Raw genomic sequence first — 9,562 nt, 5'->3', positions numbered from 1 at the left:
GTGCGGGGCTCTAAGTCTGGGCTGGAGCTCTCAGGGTCTCTGGCAGGGTCCCCACCCCCCACCTGCACTTCTGTGTGACCCCCAGCTGGAGGCCTCCGGGTGGATTTGGAACACCTGCCGAGTGCCGGGTGTGCAACTGTGCGTGTCAGTGTGAGCATACTTGTGAGCTTGCCTGCATATGTCGCGGTGGGCAAAGATGGACGTGATGGGGCCTGTGTGTGCGTGAGTGCTGGGTGCCCGTATGCGTGTCTTGATAAGCATGTAACCAAGAGCCTGACATCTGTGAGTTTCCAGGACAGTGTATGTGTGCGTGTGTGTAAATATCAGATGTATGAGAGCCTTCTGGCGGGACTAGGGCCTGATGGCATGTGTGTGGGTGTACGGGATGGCACATGTGCCAATTGTCTGCATTTCACCAGGGTATTCGCATGTCCAGGTGTGCACGAGGCTGCACACGTGCCTCTGTGCAGACGGCCCGGCACATGTTGAGGCCGCCCCGGGTTTCATAACTGTACGTCCTCTGCCTGTCTGCGTGCCTATGACTGAGCAAGCATGTGGCGCTCCCGGCCATTTGTATGACGTGCGCGTGTGTTGCAGGGTGTGTGTGTGTTGCAGTGTGTCAGGGTTGCCGTGTGTGCTCCCACAAGAGTGCCTACAATTTCCCCCCGCGTGTTTATGGCTAGGAGTGTGGGTGCCCCAAGGCTTCTCCTAAGTGTTCTTCCCGCTGCGTGTGCGGTAGTGCGCGTTTCCCCCGTCTCTAGAGCGTGCGTTTGTGTGTTTCTGGGTGCGTGAACCATGCCATGCGTGCTCGGGACCTTGGCGATCAGTGCTCTGGTGTTTCTGTGCGTGCTTCTCTATTCCGAGCGCGTCTTCGCATCTTCCTGGGGTCTGCGGCCCAGCCCAGGTTCGGCAATCGAGACGTGTCCTAAGCCGGCCGGTGTGTGCGCGCCCGTGTGCCGTCCTGTGGGGGCAACGTGTGCCCAACGCGCGCGGGGTACCTGTGCCCGTCTAGCCAAGAGTGGCCCGCGTGCGCGAGCGGGTTTCCGGGACACCGCAGTGGTGGGGGGCGGCCCCGCGAGAGGCGGGGGTCACAGGGACTGGCCGGCGCCGGCCCCGTGCGCGCGAAGGCGGGGGCGAGGGGCGGGGGCCGCGGGGGGGCCGCGGTACGAAAAGGGCGGCGCGCGCGGCGGCGGCAGCAGCTCGGCGGCGGCAGCGGAGAGCGCAGCGCGCAGCCCGGTGCAGCCCTGGCTTTCCCCTCGCCGCGCGCCCGCGCCCCCTTTCGCGTCCGCAACCAGAAGCCTAGTGCGGCGCCCGGAGCAGGTCCCGCGCCCGCGCCGCTCCCGGGACCGCGCCCCCGGCCGCCCCGCGATGACCGCGACCGCAGCCCTCCTGCCCGTCCTCTTGCTCCTGCTGGCTTTCGGCCGCAGTGCCCATGGTGAGCCCCCCGGCAGCCCGGCTCGCGCCCCCTCTGGGGAAGCCTGCGACGCCTCCCCGGCCGCCCGGTGCCCCGCGCGCCCCGTCCCGTGCGCCCCGACTCCCGCCCGTCCCGCCTAACCCTAAGCCCCGCGCCGTGCCTGCCTCGCCCCCCTGCCACCCTCGCATGCCAATCCCGCCCCTGGGGTCCTGGGTGGGGGGCGCGGGGAGCGGGAGGGGTGTGGGACCCCCGGCCCCTTCCCGCCCCGCAGAAGTGGCGCTCGCAGGGGGCCGGTGCGCAGAGCGGAGGTATGGAGAAACGAGGTGATGCTGGGGAGCCCTCTGTGAAAACGCTCTGGGGTGCAACTTTGGGGAGGGGTCTCTGCGTGTGCGCTCGGGAGCAGGCCTGTGGGGGCTGTGGAGGGTGACTGCCGTCGTCGCCCCAGAGTCCCAGCCGGGAGCACAGGCCATGCCCCTCCCGCGTGGCGCTGGTCTAGGCGAGGGGCTGCGACACTCCTGTCTGCGGCGGCCATCTGTCCGTGACGCAGCATGCCCCCTTCGCGCAGGGCCCCCCCCCCACTGCGCCAGTGGTTATGGGGGGGCTGTCTGAAAAGCTGCTGAGAGTTAAAGTAAACGCACACAGTAGGTGCCTATTAAAGTGTTAGAATCTCTAAAGGGTGTCAGAATTGCAGTCTTGTCCTCAAAACCCTTGTTGGTCTTTTTAATACCAAGCGCCTGGGGTGGGGAGTTTGACCTGGGTGCCTGGCTTCGCTGGGATTAACCTTTGGAAAACTCAGACGCCATACCTGTGAGCCTTCCAGGTGGACCTGTCTGAGCTTTCCTGAGCTGAATCCCTCAAAACTCTGTCCCCCGCCCCACCTTTCGCTCACTTTGTAAAAGTGAGGGCTTGGCCCAGTCCCTCGGGGTCAAGCTCTTTTGGTTCGCTGTCTCCTCATCCCTGCCCTGGAGGGCCTGACGCTTGTCATTTCTCTGAGGGACGCTGGGTGTTTCTCTGAGGGACGCTGGGTGTCTGACCGGGCCTCGGGAGCTAGGCAGTGTGCTGTGATGACCCCAGACCCAGGAGCAGGCGGGGGCTTTCCCCTGGGTGGCTCTCGATGGCGTGCCTGACTGTGGGCCAGGCGGGTAGAGCCCCTGTTGGGCGGAGGCCGCCTCCCCGGCCTGTCGGGCCTCGTGCAGCGAATGGCGTAACCTTTCTTGTGCCCCAGGAGCTGAATGCTTCCCGGCCTGCCACCCTGAAAATGGATTCTGCGACGATGACAGTGTGTGCAGGTAATGGAGGGGCTCCCCAGAGGCAGCTCGTGGCGGGGACGGGTGGGGGAGTGGTGCAGGGCAGAATTCTGAGGAGCTGTGACGCAGGCAGAAAAAGTGGGGGGCCCCTGGACTGCAGCTAACAGCGCCCTCGCCCCCACAGAAAACCAGCCATTGGGGGAGAGGGGTGGGGAGGAAGAGGACCGGGTGTCTGGGGATGGCGGGGGCGGTGGGGGGGGGTGGACATGGTGCCACCAGCTCCTGTCTGTTTCCTCAGAGGTGGGGGCGGGCAGGAGAGCCTCTTGCAGGGTGAGACCACTGCGGCAAAAGGCGGCTCTTCCCCTGGCTCCTAGGGACCCCTCTGCCCGGCCCCTCAGCTCATCTCGAGTCTAAGCTCTCCCGCTCAGGTGACTGGTGTTGGTTTCCTGCGGCCCACCGGCCTAGCACTGTGCAGAGACCCCCTCCCCGAGTGCTCTCAGTTCCACAGAAAGCCACCGCAACTCCCTCTCCACCCTTGTCCCCCCCCCACTCACGTGTCCCCATCTTTTCCCCCCCACCGACACCCGACAGGTGCCAGCCTGGCTGGCAGGGGCCCCTGTGTGACCAGTGTGTGACCTTTCCCGGCTGTGTGAACGGCCTCTGCGTGGAGCCATGGCAGTGCATCTGCAAGGACGGCTGGGACGGACACCTCTGTGACCTAGGTGGGCCCCTGCCCCTGCCCTCCCTGCCCCCAGCCCCCTCCTCCCCGCCCAGTGGGGTGGCGGCTGCCTCCCCTCCCCCTATGGCCTTCGCCCAACACACCCAGCAGTCTGGATGGTAATGATCTGTCTATCCGCTTCCCACTGGTGCTGGGGGCTTCTCCACGGGGAGGGGGCACTTACTGCTGCTCAACCAGCAGTGGGGAAGGCACTGGGGTGAGGGGCGGTGGGGGGCTGCCCGTTGAATAAAGAGTCCCAAAAGGAACAGGCCACACAGAGCTGAGAGGGTGGGGATGGCAGAAATCTGTCCTGGGGGAGGGGGGGCACTGAAGCTCAAAGAGGGGAGGGTCGCAGAGCCAATAAATTCACAGGCCAGGCTACTAAGGGTGCTGCAACACACAAGCAAACAGACGCGGAGAAGGTGCTGGGTGCTGAGTGCTGGGGCCAGTGGGCACCGAGTCAGGACCACCGGGACGGGCCTGGGGGCTTTGCTGGACGAGGTCAGGTGTGGGGCTGGGGGGTGGCAGGTCGGGAAAGGCTGAGAAGTAGCTCAAGTGCAGATTGGTGTTATCAGTTGATTTCATTAATTAATGCCATCTTTGCCCTCCATTACCTTGTGAGCAGTGGATAGTTGGCTGTCACTGCATTTTCAGGCTGCAAAATGTTCAACCGAGCCCATTCTTGTTTGGCAAAACCTGCCCTGAAGCCCAGGCAGACCAGGGTCCTCGAGAAAATTCCCCCGGCGGTGTAGGCAGCTGCCAGACGCCAGCGTCTGCAAAGACGCCTGGTACCAGGAGGGAAACTGAGGCTCGGGGAAGCAACCGGGTCTGCTCATGACTCTTAGGAAGTCAAGAGAACAGCCAGCTGGCTACCAAACCACATCCTCCACCTCCAAAGTGGGTTCATTCTCACCTGGGGGGCTAACGCTTTCCTGGAGAAAAACCTAAGAACCGTACTATTACCGTCCCTAGAAGCCAGGTAGTGGGCTTCCAAAATCGCCCAGCATGCGGCTCTTTAAAGCGCCCTCCCCCACCCCCAACGATGCAGGTTTTTCCCTACAGCTGACTCAGGCTCTGGTGAGCAGGGCTCGGCTCCCTGCAAGAACCTCTGAGCAGTTTGGAGGACCCAAGGGGGTCCCAGAAAATCCACCATTGGGGATCAGGGCTTTTTAGCCCGGAGCCCACTCTTTGTGATATCTAAGCCCGGGACCCTGCCGTGGAGTTTGCCAGACAAAAGGTCCCTCCCCACTGGGTCAACAAAAGCCTGGGGTGGCTGGGTCCAGAGGAAGCTGCCCAGGCAGAGACCCCCGGCCGCTCTCCCCTTGTGGCAGCTTAATCCACCCGACTTTGGGGTTGGAGGCCCTGGAGGGAGGGGGAGAAGGTGAACTGATCTTACGCTCACGAGGCTTGACACTGCGGGAGAGGAGTAGGTGATCGCCAGCCGTTGCGCTTACACGTAAGGTTCGCAGTGACGGGAGCCGGCGCTCACGCCCAGGGCCTTCCCATAATGATAAATCCTCTATGGTCCCCTTGTGCTAGCCGGACTCCTCTGCACAGGCCCTTGCCTGGCCTGCGGGGCTTCTCCTTATTGACGGACAGCCATCCCTTCTCCCTGAGAGGATGCAGGGCTCTTGAAAAGAGCGAATCCATCTGCTCGTGTGTGGTGTGTGGCCGCAGCCCCTGGGGACCCCCACCCAGAGCTGCCCCTCAGTCACCGCTGCGTCTCTGGCTGGCCTTGGCTCTCTCTTTGGCCCAGGGGGCAGCTCAGATGGTGGAAAAACCCAAGGGGAAAGGGGGTCTCAGACATGGGCCGGGGAGAAGTCCTCCTTTTCTAAGCAGGGAAAATGAGGCATAGAGTCCGGGGTGGTGGGGAAGAGGAGCAGCTGGCTGAAGGTGGATGCAGAAAGGGTCTCTCTCCTGTCAGAGAGCTCCCGCCCCGGGCCCCCCTTTGTTCAGCCCGTCCCTGCCTTGCTGAGCCCCAATAATGATGTGTGCGTGACGGGAGGTGTAAAAAGACGGTGGAAATATACCAGTGTTCATGGAAACCCGTGCTGACAGGCGAGCACTCAATAGCTCTCATTTCACCGCCTTCAAAAGATGCAACCTTTTTTATCATAGACCCCCTTAGTTCAGAACCTGAGAGCAGACAGACCACCAGGAGACGGAGGCAGTGCTGGGGCTCAATCAGGTTTCCTGATTCCCGACAGGGGGCTTTACATCTCATTTCCTCCCCCACCTTCCCGCTCCCCTTTGATGGAAAAGTATACAGGGGCAGGTGATGTCTCTAACAGTTGGGCTGCACTCACTCCTCCACCTCCTGGGCACCAGGGACCTCCTCAGACAGTAGAAACTGGTCAGGAGCGTTAGGGGGAGGGGAGGGGTCCGCAGTGAAGGTCAGTGTTGCGGAACCCAAGCGGTGACCTGGTGCCGGAAAAAGGGCACAGCGGGCCTGGGTGAAATCTTGGTGAACTGCTGTGACTTTGTGTCCTCGGTCTCCAGAGTTGTTTACTTAGGTCAGGGTTCTGGGGGAGTCGCAGCGCTCCCTTACTGAGGACCCCGCTGGGTGACCTTGGACAGTGACCCAGGCAGGGAATCTGGGCTGCTCACACAGGCTCCCCGCCTTGACCAGAGGGAGGGGTGTCTCTCTCTCTCTCCTTGCCCCCACCCAGGATGCTCTCCTTCTAGCCTCTGCGCCCCCACCCCGGCCACCAACCTCATCTCATCTCCCTGGTTTTCTCTCCCCCTCCAAGACATCCGGGCTTGCACCTCGACCCCCTGCGCCAACAACGGCACCTGCCTGAACCTCGATGACGGCCAGTACGAGTGCTCCTGCGTCCCTGGGTTCTCGGGAAAGGACTGTCAGGAAATGGACGGGCCCTGCGTGGTGAATGGGTGAGCACTCTCTCCCTGCAGATCTGATTAAACGCTGCTTCAGAGTCCCGTTTCCACCCCTTAAAGACCCTTTCAGCCTAACCCAGGCGGACCTGTCGGCGGACAAAAGACTGAGGAAGTGCCGCTTCTGCACCCTGCGGGGGGCGGCCCCCGTGATCGGGCTCTTTATGGGGGAGTGTGTCATTTCCATCATTTTTTCCTAAACAATCCTGAAGGCGATTTCATATTCCCCTGACGTCCCCAAGCCCTGATGTGTGTGAATGACAGTAGATTGGGGACTGTGAACCCGAGCCCCAGTGGCATAATTTTCTAAAGGCGAGGTAGCAAGAGATCAGAGTTCGGCAGTGCCCGAGGCTGTTGGTGAAACCCCGCTCTCGGTACCTTAGAGGCGGCTTTGGTTGGGGGGCGGGTGGGCAGCAGGCTCTGCGTTTGGGTCTCCTGGGATGTACGTCTTAGGAAGTGGGGAGAGGGGGCTGTGGCCAGCACGGGACAGGTGGGAGGGGAAGGGGGAGGGGGGTCCGGCCCCCAGCTACCCTCATGGGGAGGGGCCTCTGGGGCATGGGCACGGCAGATGGACTGGTCCCTGGCCTCTCTGGTGACCCCCTGAGCAGACTTCCCAGCAGCTCAGCCATTTCTGGTCCTCATCTGCTCAGCAGCACTGCCCTTCTCACCCTCTGAGGAGGGGGTTTAAACGGAGACCAGGGAGGTCGGACGAGAATTGGAGAATTCAGGGCAGTCTCCAGTCCTAGGCCAGTGGCTGTGGGTTGGGGGTGGGCGCCCCTGTCTCGTGAGGAAGCCGAAGCGTAAGTCCCTTCCAGGGACAGGGCAGAGAGCCCCCAGAGCCACATGGGCCAGGACCCATCATTCTTGCAGCATTCTAAAAATCAGCGTTCTAGGGCTGATTCATGTTGATATGTAGCAGAAAACAGCAAAATCCTATAAAATAATGATCCTTCAATTAAAAGTAAATATTAAGAAAAAAAAAGATCAGAGTTCAGGGTGAGGTCGGAGGACAGGGGTGACCACCGAGCTCCGTTTCTGCTTCCTGGCAGGAAGGGGAAATACGGAGCAAGACCTTTAAAATATTTTGCTTTCCTCCCTAACAGACTTGAGCCCGTCTGTCAAAATAGAGCCTGGGGTCCTTGAGATTCCTCCAGAGCCCCAGCTCCCCTCGCCCTCACCCTTGCAGCAGCAAAGCTGATTCCTTGCGCTCTGAGCCCCTTTCTTCCCCGGAGTTTCGGCATTTATCAGATGACAAAGGGTCTGCTCGTTTAAAAGCACTTACATTAAATGCTCCGTGTGCTCCGCTTTGAGCAAACGGCTTCGGTCTGCAGGCTGCACTGGGGTGAATGGGCCACTATTAACCAGCCAGGCCCAGACGCTGCTCCTGCCTCGCAGACAGAGCGTGGATTTCTTTCACTCTGAGAGTCCCCAAGGGCTTCCTGTACAATAGCCCGCAGGCTCACTCCGCGGAAAATAAAATTGATAATAAGGGGCTGGGGGCGGCGGACGGGACTGAGGGGTGCCCTGCTTGGCTCCGCCTTTGTGGCCTGGGGGCGGAGCTAAGGGGAGGGCGGGTATCACTAACTTTGCCTCTCTCAGCCTCAGTTTCCCCACCTGTCCAGTGACTTAACCGTCATGCCTCTGGTCGGAGAGGTGACATAAGAGGTGGGAGAGGAGATGGGCATCCTGGCACTGGAGGTCAGGCATGTTCCAAGTTGGCGGCGTGATGGGGGTGAGGTGCCCACCCCATCTCAGATGGCCCGGGAGCTCCTCACAGGCAGGGGCTCCCGGTGCCGGGCACCCACTCCCCCCCCCCCCCCCACCCCTGGGGCCTCCCTGGTTGGCACTCCCTCACCTCGAGCGTTCTGAGCACCTGCCCTTTGGTTGGGCCCCAGGAGGTTTGCGGTGTGGCGCGAGGGGGGAGCAGGGCACCCCCCCCCCCGCCGCCCCACCGCAGCCTTGCTGTCCTGGCCCAGCGCCCGAGGGCCCTTTACCCTGTGCCCTGTTGTGCTGCAGCTCACCCTGCCAGCACGGAGGCAGCTGCGTGGACGATGAGGGCCGGGCCCCCCACGCCGTCTGCCTGTGCCCCCCTGGCTTCTCGGGCAACTTCTGCGAGATCATGACCAACAGCTGCAGCCCCAACCCGTGCGAGAACCAGGGCATCTGCACTGACATCGGGGGTGACTTCCGCTGCCGCTGCCCCACCGGCTTCATGGATAAGACCTGCAGCCGCCCGGTGAGCGCCTGCACCAGCGAGCCGTGCCTCAACGGCGGCACCTGCCTGCAACACTCCCAGGTGAGCTTCGAGTGTCTGTGCCAGCCCGCCTTCACCGGCCCCCGGTGTGGCCGGAAGCGCGCGGCGGGCCCCCAGCAGGCCACCCATCTGCCCCGCGGTTACGGGCTGACCTACCGCCTGACCCCCGGGGTGCACGAGCTGCCGGTGCAGCAGCCCGAGCACCGCGTCCTGAAGGTGTCCATGAAGGAGCTCAACAAGAGCACTCCGCTCCTCTCCGAGGGACAGGCCATCTGCTTCACCATCCTGGGCGTGCTCACCAGCCTGGTGGTCCTGGGCACCGTGGGCATCGTCTTCCTCAACAAGTGCGAGGCCTGGGTGTCCAACCTGCGCTACAACCACGTGCTGCGCAAGAAGAACAACCTGCTGCTGCACTACAACAGCGGAGAGGAGCTGGCCGTCAACATCGTCTTCCCGGAGAAGATCGACATGACCGCCTTCACCAAGGAGGCCGGCGAGGAGGAGATCTGAGCAGCGCCCCCACCGCCCCCTCTGCTCGGGGTCCCCGCAGAGCCCCCTGTCTCTCTGTGCGGTCTGTTCCTATCTTCGTGGTGGCATTTGCTCTCCTTTGTGTAAAATCTGGTGAACGCTATGCTCCCCTCTCCTGCCTTTGCGCTGCTGTGTGTGTGTGACCAGCGTAATTACCAGATGAATCCTCTTTCTCTCTTCTTAATGCATGATATAAAAAAATAATAATAATAATGATAAGAATAATGAGAATTTCATCTTTAAGTGAGTAAGACAAATAAGTATGTTATTCTAAACTCTCAACCTAAAATCAAAAAAGACCAAAAAAAAACATGGCAACAGTACCAGGGCTCCGTGCCGACGCCCCCTCCAGCCAGGGGTGGGGTCTCGGCCACGGGGTCCTCGTGAAACCGTTACGAGTGCTGTGCATGACCACCCACTGTGAAAAGGGCTAAAATCTCTTTCGTTCGTTAATTCTCACGCACCAGTCCCGACTCGCACTCATGTCAACACCGCAAAGCTTTAGA

General features: G+C 61.5%; 1 protein-coding gene across 3 annotated transcripts; it reads left to right on the top strand.

Annotated features, from left to right (window-relative positions):
- Positions 1-1,200: 1,200 nt before the first annotated feature.
- DLK1 (delta like non-canonical Notch ligand 1) lies at positions 1,201-9,303 on the top strand. 3 transcript variants are annotated; one of them, XM_040256926.1, is made up of 6 exons: positions 1,201-1,435; positions 2,640-2,703; positions 3,253-3,383; positions 6,130-6,271; positions 8,291-8,570; positions 8,796-9,303. In XM_040256926.1, exons 1-6 carry the CDS (start codon positions 1,369-1,371, stop codon positions 9,036-9,038), a joined length of 927 nt encoding a protein of 308 aa, XP_040112860.1. In that variant the 5' UTR covers positions 1,201-1,368; the 3' UTR covers positions 9,039-9,303. The 3 variants fall into 3 exon arrangements, with proteins under 3 accessions (XP_040112860.1, XP_040112859.1, XP_040112858.1); XM_040256925.1 differs by having other exon boundaries at positions 8,745-9,303; XM_040256924.1 differs by having other exon boundaries at positions 8,291-9,303.
- The last annotated feature ends 259 nt before the right edge of the window (positions 9,304-9,562 follow it).

This window comes from Oryx dammah, unplaced genomic scaffold (assembly GCF_014754425.2).
Source record: "Oryx dammah isolate SB20612 unplaced genomic scaffold, SCBI_Odam_1.1 HiC_scaffold_16, whole genome shotgun sequence".
Lineage (NCBI taxonomy): Eukaryota > Metazoa > Chordata > Mammalia > Artiodactyla > Bovidae > Oryx > Oryx dammah.
Note: the sequence above shows the minus strand (reverse complement) of the source record. Positions and strands in the feature narration are given on the sequence as shown.